General features: G+C 39.4%; 1 protein-coding gene across 10 annotated transcripts in view; it reads right to left on the bottom strand.

The window, feature by feature from the left end:
• Positions 1 to 4,117: 4,117 nt before the first annotated feature.
• MAPK8 (mitogen-activated protein kinase 8) overlaps positions 4,118 to 13,611 on the bottom strand; it is a 141,155-nt gene continuing 131,661 nt past the window's right edge. For 6 of the 10 annotated variants that reach the window (XM_030797608.1, XM_030797612.1, XM_030797609.1 and 3 more), the window contains 2 exons: positions 12,211 to 12,288; positions 4,118 to 8,595 (listed from right to left, as the gene is read on the bottom strand). In XM_030797608.1, the coding sequence (XP_030653468.1) occupies positions 8,450 to 8,595; positions 12,211 to 12,288 (224 nt within the window). In that variant the 3' untranslated portion in view covers positions 4,118 to 8,449. Of the gene's footprint in view, positions 8,601 to 12,210; positions 12,289 to 13,611 lie in introns of all 10 variants that reach the window. The other 4 variants (XM_030797614.1, XM_030797616.1, XM_030797615.1 and 1 more) reach the window with 1 other exon arrangement.

Here is a 13,611-nt window from a genome sequence, read left to right as displayed (position 1 = left end):
GTTTTTATTCCCATAAAGCTTCTCAAGCAGAACAGCAGGGATTTTTCCCTGGGGTTGAGATGCTGCCCTCCTCTCTATTCAAGGAGAGAGAAGAGAATACGAGGTGACTTTGAGTCCTCACAGCAACCCAGTGAAGTAGAAAATTGGCCCTATTATCCATATTCAGAGGAGAAACGGAGGCTGGGAGAAATTGGGTGGGAAGAGCAGTGCGTTCTGATGACCCTGTTGAGTTCTTTTGCCACAGCCATGGAATTCTGCTGATTTTGACCTGGAGAGAAAATGCTACCAGGCTATCAAAGGAGCAGAGGAGACTGAAATGGGTTTCCCATGATGAAAGGAAGCTTGTCTGTCTGTCTCAACCCAGACTCTCTCCCTCTCCTTTTGATGCAGAACCCCAGGCCCCTGCAGAGCCCTCCCAATATCCTAAGTAATTATCTCACGGGTGTCTTGAGTTCCCAAGCAAAGGCTCTGGAACCTGCCTGCCCAGATGCGGATCCTGCCCCTGCCGCATGTGACAAGCTGGCTTGATGACCCCACTCCAAGACAGCTAAATCTCTATGCTATCTGGGCATTGGGTCTTAACCCAATGGTTTCATAAATCCCAAGCCCCTGCACTCATGCCACAGCTGGTTGAAAAGCTCACCAGTTTAGGAAACCAGCAGCAGCTGGCCCAAAATTCCTGGTAGAGACGTGTTTTTCTGTAATTATTTCCTCTTTCCCTTCTTTCAGTGAGCTTTTGATAAATGTCTGTCCACTGTGGTAAAAGAAGACAAGGGGCCGGGTCTGTGGTAAAGGGAGACAAGGGACTGAGGAGTAGAGCACTTCTCTGGGCCCAGGCCTGGTGGTGGCTGTGGCCGTGGGGATGGGGAGCCTCGGGGTCAGCACATGGGTTCATTGGCTCAGCTGCACACTGGAGGCGGGTGGGCGGTGGGCTTCAGGTTTTAGAATATCTTTTCCTTGCGACACATCAAATAGAGGGAAACCCAGCACTTGGTTCACATCAAACTCTTCTGGGTATGTTTGCCTAGAGACACAGCTGCCATTCCAGCAGACATGAGGGACAGATGCTTGACTTGATGAACCTGTACACCAGGGTGCTGAGCTGAGCCTGGTGCCAGTCAGGATGATAGCGGCAGCCAGCACTCAACCAAACGCTCGCCACCCCCTGCCCTGCACGCACACACCAAATCCTCCCAGCAACACTGCCAGGTGACATTAGGCTTCCCACAGGACAGATGACAGCCCCAGAGCTGAGGCACTTGCAGGGAGTGAGGCAGCCAGTGAGGGCAGGATGCTATGTGGGTATTTGGCACCGGGGCCCATGCTCACATCACTATAATATCACAGCGCTGCATGCAGTGTCCTTACGTCACACTTTGAGGGCCATGAATGTTGCATTTTCAGAGGACAGAAATGGTGTAAAGGATACGCTCTAGTCATTAGCTTACCCAGCCCACCATTTACGGAACACCTACTTGCCAGGCATTATCTCCAGTAGGACAGGCTCTTCCATCCAGGGGATCCCAGTGTGAGGCATCAAGAGAAGATGAGAAGACAGGGTGCTGTCAAGTAACAGTAAGAGGCATGGCTCAGCCAGACTGACACTTGTCCGAGGTGACCTAAATTTTCCATCTTGACTAAGCTCACCTGGACCCGCAGGACCCAGTAGACCCCAACCTTTCCAGGACCCTGTCTCATAAAAACACATGTGCCTGGCCGGGCGTGGTGGCTCACGCCTGTAATCCCAGCACTTTGGGAGGCCAAGGCGGGTGGATCACGAGGTCAGGAGATTAAGACCATCCTGGCTAACATGGTGAAACCCCGTCTCTACTAAAAATACAAAAAAATTAGCCGGGCGTGGTGGCAGGTGCCTGTAGTCCCAGCTACTTGGGAGGCTGAGGCAGGAGAATGGCATGAACCTGGGAGGTGGAGGTTGCAGTGAGCAGAGATCACGCCACTGCACTCCAGCCTGGGTGACAGAGCAAGACTCTGTCTCAAAAAAAAAGGGGGGGGCCTTTGGCTCCTCCCTTTGAACTCTTCTGATCCCTCAGTCTACTACTCACTTCTCTCAAGACACTGTCATGATTTCTTTACATTTCCATCCGAGTTTTCAGTCCTTTTCACTACCTGCTTCTCCACTCACTTGAACTATGCCCCACTTGCACTTCTCTAGGTAACTCTATAAAGTTTTACATGTGGTATATCCAACAGGAATCTTTCCACTATCTTCCTCTGTCCACAAAATGATACTAACAAAAATAGTGCAAGGGCCATACAAGCAAACAACACAGACCTCACAAGAAAAGGAACGATTGGAGAGGTCTACGGGCAGGTGAGGGAGAAAACCAATTGTTCCCTTCCTCCCATTCCTGGAGCGGTAAGTTGGAGTTGATGCCATATCTGACATGCATTCTGTCATGGACATTTCAAACTGAGATGTACAAATTGCAAAACACACTGCATGTATTTTCCTTGCACCATCTCATGTGCTGCCCAATCGCTAGGCTCAGCCTTCCCCCAGGTCCAAACGCTAAGCTTGGCGACTTCACCTATGTCATGGCAATACATCTGAATGAGTCCCTTTCTTCCCTTCTCTCAGCTGGGTATCTTCGGCCATCAGTCACCAATGTCCACACCTCCAGCCTAGCTGCACTTGCTTCTCTTGGCAGTGACCGTCCTAAAACAAGGGTCAGGTCATAATACTCTTTTTCTGCCTCAGAAACTACCATGGATTCCTATCACCTACAAAATAAAGGCAATTCTTGATATTTTCAGGTCTGATGCTCAGCTTGTTTCCATTCCAAACTCCAACGTGTCAGTCTTCTCTCCCATTTCTCCCTGTACCCACACCCAGGCCAGGCCGTTCCTCACTGCTTGCCCATGCACTCACTTAAATCTGCTTGCTTTTCCTTCAGCCTGGAATACTCTTCTCCAAACCTTCTTTATGCCAAGGGTCAAAACACAGTTTCTTTGTGAAACTCCTCTCATTTCCTCTAATCGATCCCTGTGGCCAGGTCCTTGTTCCTCCATATACACCATTTCAAGACTCTTGTCATCCATTTTCTATTTCCTACTCCCAGCTTCTGGCACACATCTATATCACTTATATGCTCCCATTAATGGATGAAATTAAGTAAAGTACATGTTAGACAGAAAGCTAAAATTTACAAAGCATATTTGGAGTATCTTTTGGTTTCAAATGAAGTCCAAAGAAATACTGGTATAAAACCTTTAACAGCTAAAAAAATTTTTCTTAAACCACAAAATCACTACAAATCAATCTTCACTTAGATCAAGTTAATAGACCTTTCTAGGAACAATACTAAAAAAGGAAAAAAAAAAAAGTACCTAAATTAACAAGGATGAATTATTCCACTTTACAACTGGTGAAAATGGAAAAAAAGTAAAAACAAGTTTATTCTCAACATTCTGACACTTGCTTCTGCTACTGTTTCTCCTGGGAGGCCTCTCTATGATGGTGATGAAACAGCTCAGCAGCCACGCAGCTGATCCAGCAGCAGCGGGGAGCTAAAAGACCAGCCCCTTCCTCTCTGCTCCTCAGAGAAGGGCAGTGTGAGTTCAGGTGAGGGCAGACAGCACAGTACAAGGGTCATTTGGAGCAGGAACTGTGCAAGACGGAGTGGCGTCATCACAGCGGCTGGGAAGGTACTGCAGGAACCCTGTATTCCCACCCAGCAGCAGACCCAATGTAGGCAAAGAGGAAGTAAGCATGGCAAAAGTTGGAAACAGTCAAGGCTAAAACCTCTTGCTTGTTTTGAAACAGACCCCAATTTTCAGTACTTATTTTTGCCAAGTGGTCACGATGGCTGTTCTCTCACACGTCTACCAAGACCTAGGTTAAGGGCATTGAAGCAAAGTTCCTTTTTTAGATAAAGTTTATCCAGCAATTTCAAACACCAGAAATCCAAGACCAGATCAACCAGATAATCAGGGTGATCGTTTAGGCTCTTTACAATCTGTACAAAATCCAAATCTAAGAAAACTGGCCCTAGCAAGACCCCTTTTATCCCAATCCACGGACAATCCTAAAATTGCCAAGAAAAACTTTACCACAAACAGATTTTGTTTTCAATGAAAAAACTCTTAATTTCATAACTTTCATACCACTTTTTTCTTTTTTATTTAAAATATTATAACCAATTGACATACTAGATGACATTGTTTACATTCCAGTGGTGCATGTTTAATGACTAGGGCATGAAGGATGAAAAACCACAATAATGATCTCAGCATTCCCTAAAAAGTGCCCCATTTTGTTTTGTCTAGAGGAAAGGAGAGGGAACGCAACACAGGGAAGGAGAGGAATGGAGGAGGAATGACATCGCAGAGGGAGAAAAGCAAATGTCAGTTATCATACTCAGGTTTCCAGGTGTGACACCCTGCCGACCAGGATAAACTGTAATGAGAAAATAGACGTCACAGTCCAGGGAGACACGTAATTCAGTCTAACTTCATTATTCAGCTAAAAGATTAACAGCTTCTCAAAAATATACCAAATATTGGGCCTACAAAAGTAATTTATTTCTTCGTAAAATTTTTACTAAGATTTACTCCTTCTGTAAAATGTAAAGAATGGACCGATATCACGAGCAGGTTTCTACTTACAAAAACAGTAATAATGTCAACGAGCACATCTAACACAATTTTCCATGATACACAGTTAAAGATTTTACATGTGTCTCTTACTGATGTAAGGTATATACTTTACATACTTACTAGTATTGTGTCAACATTGGCTAAAAAGTATTTAACACAGATTTATAATTCACTCAGTAAAGATCTAACAGGGCAACAGCTTGCTTGGGAAAGCATAGAAAATTAGTGTGAGGTAGTTCAATAAAAACCTAGTTTAATTTGTAAGTCATTATGAGAATAGAACATTGTGCAAAATTAATCCACAGGTAATATTTCTCAGAAGTTTCAGTAACGAAGAGAATCTAACTTGAAATGGCCAGAAAGCGTTACTGTTACTAGACTCTCCTTAAGAGCACTTAACGAAGAGCAGTCAGTTTGAAATTAGGACTTCTGTTTTCCTTACGAGTTTTCTAATCGTACCCCAAACTATACATTTCTGCTTCAATGCCCTTTACCTCTTCATCTTCTTGCTATTAAGGAAAAATTAGTTTCCTTTGATTCCGTAAAAACCTAAGAGAGATCAGTAGAAACACAGTGCACACAAAAATGCAACACGATATGGAGAGGCAACATTTAAGAGGGCTGCTAATGACAGAATGGTGTTTGGTTTACCTACTGGTAAGAGAAGTTTACTGGTGTCATGGGGCTTCATGCATCCACTCTATAGCTAATGTGTAACTAATGAACAACACTCACAAACTACAACAGCATTTTTGAAAATATTCTGTTTTAACCTCAAAATGTGCAGGCGAGTGCCTAGGCAACACTGAATAGTTAAGTCTTCATATGTGTAGCAGATACTGGCCAATAGTGTAAACCAAGTCTTATCTGTAACCAAGGAAAGAGCTTCACTTTCCTGCTGATTTCACTATCAGACACTGATGTCCTCTTCCCTCCATCTTTTAGACAACACAGCAGGATTAGCATAGAACAGAACAATGACAAGGCTGGCAGGAAAGAATGCTTCTTTGCACACCATCAAGCTTCTCTGGATTGTTAAGGGGGTTGTGTGTAGGCTTCTCATTTAAGAGGCTGGTGTTTCTTTTAGAAGTCTAGCATGAACACACTGTGCCTTTCCCAACTTGGAAGAGTGCACGTCAGGAACAATTAGCAGCCAAAGGTGCATGACACACTGAAAACTGTTCAGCAAACACTATGACAGAGTTGAGATGCTCTATTTGCGTATAGTATAACTAAGTGATCCCAACAACACAATGGTTTTACAAATGGCCAGTATATATTAGAGGGAAGAGAACAGTAACCAGGAAGACATAGGTACAGAATTAGCATCTCTTTCTTAATCTATGAAGATAATAAAAATCTTGGTCAAAATTACTTTCTGATAGTAAGACAGTGAGTATATTAAGTATATAAAACTGAAAAATCAAAATTATAGAATAAGAAAGGTGGTTTCACACAAGTACTACCTGATAGAAATGTTATTTGTAACTTCTCTTGGAAAAAAAAATGTTAAAGATGCTTGAAGGATTCCAAAATAAAAAGAACCAATACATACTTAGCTTAACAAATTTAAGACGAAAACTCTATTTAGATGTAGTAATTTAAAACCTAGGGCACACAACATTTAATGAAGAGACCTTGTTTTTAGGATATAATTTGTTAAGTATTTTAGTTTACACTAAGTAATGAGAGTTTGTTTTCTTTGAATTGAACTGAACATGATGGTTGGCAAGCGGCAGCTGGCGTTTACAATAAATGAGACAGACACACACCTGGTTTTCCTTACTTAACCAAAATCTGTATCAATAGAGATGGCTTATCAGCAATCAAACATAAAATAGGAGAACCTTCTGAAAGCACGTCTGCTGTGAAAGTGCAACAGTGACATAATCTATGCTACAGAAAATACAGCTAATTGTGAAATTAATATAAACACACTCATTCTCAAATTTCTGCTAAAATTGTGAATCCAATATTTTCTGTCTACAATTCAAGAGGTGTCTTAAAACTCTAATTTGCCTAATCAAATTAATGCATCTTGTTGTATTAGAAAAGGGACTGATAAAAAGGCTGGGAGGCTAGAAATCATGACTCAAGCCATCAAAAACAAACTTGCTATTTCAAAGTATATAAAAAAGCTAATGTATTTTAATCTTAAATATTGCACATTAACAGTGATGTAAAATATCTCACTCAAAAAGAATTTTGCACTAATATATGAATAAAATGCCAAGCAAATTTTCAGACAATTGCATGTTGGGCCGCACCTGTTCTTGCTCCTGTTGGTCACGAATTCCAAGGGGCTTTCTGCCTAGAACCTTGTTGCTTATGTGAATATGCATTTCCTAGTTCATTACATGAAATCCCTCTTGTTCCAGAGATAATTTAAAAGGTGCCTGGGTCTATTACAGACAACGTATTTCAGAAATAACGAGACTTCAAAGACATTTTACTTAGGAAAAGTTCAGTAATAGAGAAATAATTCTGCAGATAGAAAATGTAAACAGTTAACATACACTTGTCAGGAGCAGCACCATTCTTAACACTACTCGACATCCACATTGCGTGTTATGTTGAAAATCAGGTATAAAAAATAAAAGACTCAGACTAAATAACCACCATTTATGCCTGCTCTGCTCAATGTGAAGAAACAGTCCTTAGAAAATGATATCCTATATATGGCTGTGTGCTACTATTTTCAGATGAACGGTATATTGCTCATTTGATACATCACCTACACAAATCTAGGTAGGCTTTGGAACCTCCCAATAGCTAGTATAAATGATTATGCTACAAGTAGAATCAAATGGCCAGAAACACCAGAACAACTGGTGCTCAACTGACAGACACTCCAAGTAACAGGAAACCGGAAAGGTCCAAGGACCCGAAGCTGCAGGAAAGGGAAAGACCCGACTCTAGAACATTGCTGGGACCTACAGCCTGAGTAGATTAACTCAGTGTATACAAAAACAGGCTCATAGCTAGTAGAAGTGAACCATCTGTTTATTTGCATTGAAATGTATTATTCATGAAGTATCCTCTTGACTTTATGTGATCATAAACTTTGAGCATGCCACAAATTTGCAGAATACACCATATTCTTTTTACTTATTTTTGTTGGGTAGGGTGGGGACATAAGGTGGTGGTAGACGCCCAGCATCTTCAAAGACATGCTCTGAGTTATTCTGCCATTTAGATGACGGGGCTTTTGTCAAAATTAAGTAGGATTGCCTACCAATTCTTGTAACTAAATTAGGATTGGCAAGTAGCAAATATTGGAGGTCTCCTAACACGTTCATCATTTACAGTAGTTATTCCTGAATATAACTGGCTACAAGTTATTTTCCCTCACTCCTCTGGGGTTATTTCATTGATAAGCACATAACCCTGAAGGATAGTATCATGAACAAAACATCTGAAATAAATTCTAATAAAAAAAACTATAAAAATCTTAAATAATTCATGATATAGGCAAGTCACCACATAATAGTTGCTTTGATAAACAAAATCTTACAAATTCAGTTAAAAAAATCAGCAGCATAAGATAAAGCAAATATGCAAAAAATTTAAACCATGATAAAATAATTAGGTTTACATTATACAGTTAATTACAGCAAAAAAATACAATACAGTTTTGTTGCTGTTTTGAAACACAACTTAGGTTTTAAATTACATCACTTGAAATTAAAAAAAATAAACTACTTTACTACAAAATGAATTCTACATTTTTTGAAAAATCACTCAAAAATAAGACCACTGAATTGTTTTCAAAGTAGTTCTATCAATGACTAACCGACTCCCCATCCCTCCCACCCCCTCATGGCCCAAGTAGTCATCTACAGCAGCCCAGAGGCCCAGCTGATGCTTCTAGACTGCTGTCTGTATCCGAGGCCAAAGTCGGATCTGTTGACATTGAAGACACATCATTGACAGACGACGATGATGATGGATGCTGAGAGCCATTGATCACTGCTGCACCTGTGCTATGAGAAACAAAACGGCAAATCAGTTGCAGACAGTTGCAGATCAAGCTACTTGCACTGCATTGACTGCCTCCAGTGGTAATTTTTTCTCTTGGGTTTCGAAGGCTCACTAAAAATAATCGCAAATGATATCCAACACACTAACTTAAAAACACTCTTCATTGACAGCTATGAGGTGAGAATTCTGAAAATGTCTAGAATCGTGGAGTCCTATCCTTTCAATGAATGTGTTTTTCAGTTTAAGACAAGAAGTTTACATCTGAGCCACATTTAGAAATGGTCCTGCAGCAAGATCCATGAATGGGCTTCAGGGTATGTGTGAATACTGCTGATAATACATGCAAAACTGTCTGTAATGCCTTTTTTTGGACAGAGGATCTTAAAGGACTGTGTAACTACAAAAGTTAAAAGCTACTTCCCTATAAAAAAGTCTTTATAGCTTCTCATTAAAAAGGAAAAATTCAAATGATTCAAATTTGAAACAAGATGTACTTCTGGCACATCTTGTTTTAAAGCAAATGCCAAGGGAAGTAATAAAGTAAGTTTAACAGGAAGAAACCTCAATTCAACTGCCCCAGTTTACACGAGGTTATGGGACATGCCAGTGTCACTCAAGTGGCCTAGTTAAGTAAACTTGGGTCTTCTTCTTTCTACTCTAATACTTGATAAGTAGAAATATGGATTTATTAAATAAAGTAGGAGCAAACAGTTTTCTTTGCCGAAAGTATTACCTAACAAGCATTTCCTGGATTTTAAAAAGTAACAGGAATACCTGAGCTCGAGACAGAAATCCTCTCAAGGGGATTGGTTTAGGAAGGGGACAGGAATGACTTACGCTGGTGGATGAAGGATAGTTAAAGGTAACTCATGCACTAGGCTAAGTACTTTCGAAGCACATGAACACTAAATAAGGGCCATTCCAAATTTGAATAATGCAAGTTACTTAAAAGTTCTCAAGAATACATTTATGAAATAAAATCAATGGTCTTCAAACGGAACACTGAGCAGAATTTCTGAGGGTGAGGTTCAGGCACCCAAAGATGCTGAAACCAAACGGGCTGAAAACCACTGCTCCTGAACCCAGCATCTGTATTTGAGATCATCCCTCCATTCTGTCCAGATGAGCAATAAAACACTTCAATATGAAAAGTCCTCTGTGAGCTTTTCTTCAAATGCAAAAAGAAAATAGGCAGTGTAGTGGGAATAGGAAAATCTTTAGGGAGGGGACTGGGATACAGAAAGGAATGGAAGGAACCACAAGAAACAAAGCAGGTGATGGGAGCAGAAACGGAAGAGAAAAGCAGGATGAGTATTTCAGGCCCAAGAGATGAGAGGTAAAAGAGGTGATAATCTCCTAGACCCAAGAAAGGTCCATTAGCTTCCCAGTCAGAGTGAAATTGAGATAGTATATTCTTTTTAGTTCAATCAATACTTGGAATGAGCCTTTTCTGACTGAACAGTGTATCTGTGTACCATACATAGTACACAATGGCTAGTTTCTAAGACTTGTTCTGAAACATTCAAACCATAAAAGGGCTCCAACATACACCATTTTTATATATGCCTCTAGTTCAGGGTCTATTATTTTATCCAAATGTCTTAATCTGATAAAAATTGACTTTTAAATGCATTGTTAACTTTTTAATCTAAAAATCAAGTACATAAGGAAAAAAAAAACACACTTGTTTTCTCTTTAAAGCTATACAGTAAATTCTCAAATATCTGAATGGTAATAATATGGAAAATCTTTAGTCTCAGGTGGGTCATTCCTCTCTCAAGTGAGCCTCTATACACTCAAGGCAGGCAAACTTACTTTACTATTAGCCAAACCAAAATAAAGATAGGAAGGCACTCAACAGGGAAAAAGAATAAAATTCCTTTTAAAAATCAAGTGGAAATGGTACTGTGGTTATCTGGTATTTTGATTTACCAAACACTACTCCTTCTGTTTTAGTACACAATCAAGAGCAGAATATTTTTATAACAGCTTAATTTACTAATACTCGTCTTTGCAAGCTATAACTGAGGATCCAGGAAAAGTCTAGAAACCTCAATTTCTATCTTTTCCACTGACTTATTTTGTGATCACAAGCAAGTGTTGGACTAAGATTCAAATTATTCACTTAAAAATTAAGAACAAATACAACTGCTCTAACTCATGAGATTATTACATTTACTCAAACATCTGGCACTCCAGCTGTGCCACTCACTTGGACAGCATGCTAAGGTATAAAACTGTCCCACATAATGAACTTTTCAAATCCCACCTGAGCCTCCATCATGAACAATTCAGTTATACTACTACTATATAGCAATACAAAGCTAATTAATTACACAAAGCATTTATAATAGAGCTTTAAATTTGTTATAAGTAAATTGTAGAGAAAAGGCCATTTCCAAAATAGGTAAAAGCGGTCAAAACCAATTTATATATTCAACAGGATCTACACTATAATCTGGATGACTGCATTCTTGATCAAAGATTTAAAATATACAACTCTAAAATATATAACCAAAAATGTCAAAGCAAGCCACAAAAAATGGCTTAAACAATTGTTTATAGTAGACAATGTCACTATAGTTTAAAAAACCTTACCCATATACAAGATGCTAGATACAACATCTATTTTTTTCCTCAAAAGTAGAAGTTTCTGAGGAATTAAAGTGGCATAGTTTTACTTCAAAATCAAGACCTATCTTTTGAAATACTACTCACTCTTTAAGGCTCAGTCAAATTTCACCTCCTTCATACAACTGTCCTAACCTCTGTAGCCAAGAGAAGTCTCTGTTGCCAGCCAGATAACAAAATGGGAGGCTGAAAAAACCACGCACTCTGAAGTTATTGTATTAGTTCATTTACATAAGAGATTTGGAATCTTATGTTATTTCAAATTTCTGAACTTTGGTTTCCTCATCCATAACATGTGTGCAATAATCCTATACCTTAGGATCTTAGGGGCTGAATGAAATAAAGTATATAAACCACTAGTGTCTGTCATGTGGTATGTACTTGATGTACATGTTACCTGCCATTTAACTTTTCCCCTCTATTCTTTATACTTTTACTTGTACTAACATTAAATATAAGATCAGCTTATGATAAAAAAAAGTTTTAACTCCTACAAACCCAGTTTTCTTCTTAGAGAAAGAATACTTTCTAGTGATGGTTTTAATGTTATTGCCTTCATTCAACAAATCAATAATATCAAAAAGAGAAAGACAGCACTTTGGTATTACATGTACTAAATTTTGCAGTGAAGCTTTTATTTATCCAAAGTAAAGACTGTCAAGATCATAGAAAGGTATGTATATTGAATTTTGAGAAGTTTCTTCTTTAAAGACCCAGCAACAATGCCAACAAAAAGTTTTTAAATTTCTGTTCTTCAACAGAATGTCAGTATCATAGAAAAAGATATGCATTTTATGAACAGTTACCGATATATTAGTATAATGTATTAGTAGAAAAAACGAAACTGTATTTCCTTATACTTATTAAGTCTGGAATAATAATGATTTTGTAAATATGGGAAGAACTGCAGGTTTCAGGCCACTGAAAATTACAACACAAGAAGTAAACTGTAATCTTAACCAAGCTTATATTGTAACCAACCTAAAGGAGAGGGCTGCCCCCGTATAACTCCATTCTTGGTTCTCTCCTCCAAGTCCATAACTTCCTTATATATCAGTTCTGTAAAAGAAGTAAACAAAAATGAACTTTTCAAAGTCTAAGAGCCAATCTCACAACGCATGTATGGTTTAAGTGGAAATTTTTATTACACGTGAAGTACTTCAAACAGTGTCCTTATAACGACAGTCAGTTATGTGTTGGCCTAAGATTCAAGGATGTTAATTAATAACAATTCCTTGACACTCAACAATGGATCATATTGAAAGGAAGTACTAATCTTTCTTGTAATCCACTGTTTCTGAAGTTGGTTTGATAGTGCTGGGGTAGAAGCTTTTCTTTTTCACTCTACCAGCAACTTGTACTACAGCACATCATACCACATACCACTCTGTACTACCATCTGTCTCAAGGAGGGCTTGAACCATGTGTCTTACTAACTTCCATTTCCTAGGCCCTGGAATACAGCCTGGTGCACTGTGGGTACTCAACTAGATATATGCTACCAAGATTTAAATCAGAGTGTGCAAAAGCTTCACAACAAATCAGAATGAAAGATAAACACATTTTTATTGGAGGAAAAGCAGCACGTAAGCTACATTTCAACTCCTTATGAATAAGCATGGTTATCACTTCCAAGAACATTTCTTCATGGGAATCTATCTTTTTCTCTTATCAGGCTTCTGGACAGCAAGTAGACCACTGCGACAACTGTTCCAACTGAAGAGAGACACTGGGAGCTGCTCTGCTGGTATTAATATATGCGCCTCCTGTCTTATATTCTTCACTTATATTATCATCAGAAGTGATTCTGATGTTAACTGCGATGTGCTTTGTGAGTCTGAATGTCTACTTAAGAAGAACCTTCGGTCGGGTGTGGTGGCTCATGCCCGTAATCCCAGCACTTTGGGAGGCCGAGGTGGGTGGATCACCTGAGGTCAGGAGTTTGAGACAAGCTTGACCAACAAGGTGAAATCCCATTTCTACTAAAAATACAAAAATTAGCCGGGCGTGGGGGCAGGCGCCTGCAGTCCCAGCTACTCGGGAGGCTGAGACAGGAGAATTGCTTGAACCTGCGAGGCAGAGGTTGCACTGAGCTGAGATTGCATCACTGCACTCCAGCCTGGGCAACGGAGCAAGGCTCCATCTCAACAACAAAAAAACAAAAACAACAAACTAAAAACCTTCTTAAGGTTCTTAATGTCTACTTAAGGTTTTTAAGTAGACATTCAGACTTACAGGGCACACCACACTTAACCTTAATGGTGGATGCCACATCAACACTATTTATCATCTTCTTTGGATCATGGAATCTTTTGAGAATTGTATAAAAGTAGCGAACCCTCTTCTGAGAAAAATGTATAAACAAAAAATATTGCATCAAAT

This window comes from Nomascus leucogenys, chromosome 18 (genome assembly GCF_006542625.1).
Source record: "Nomascus leucogenys isolate Asia chromosome 18, Asia_NLE_v1, whole genome shotgun sequence".
Taxonomy (NCBI): Eukaryota; Metazoa; Chordata; class Mammalia; order Primates; family Hylobatidae; genus Nomascus; species Nomascus leucogenys.
The sequence above is the reverse complement of the archived record's forward strand: the minus strand, read 5'-3'. Positions and strand labels throughout refer to the sequence as shown.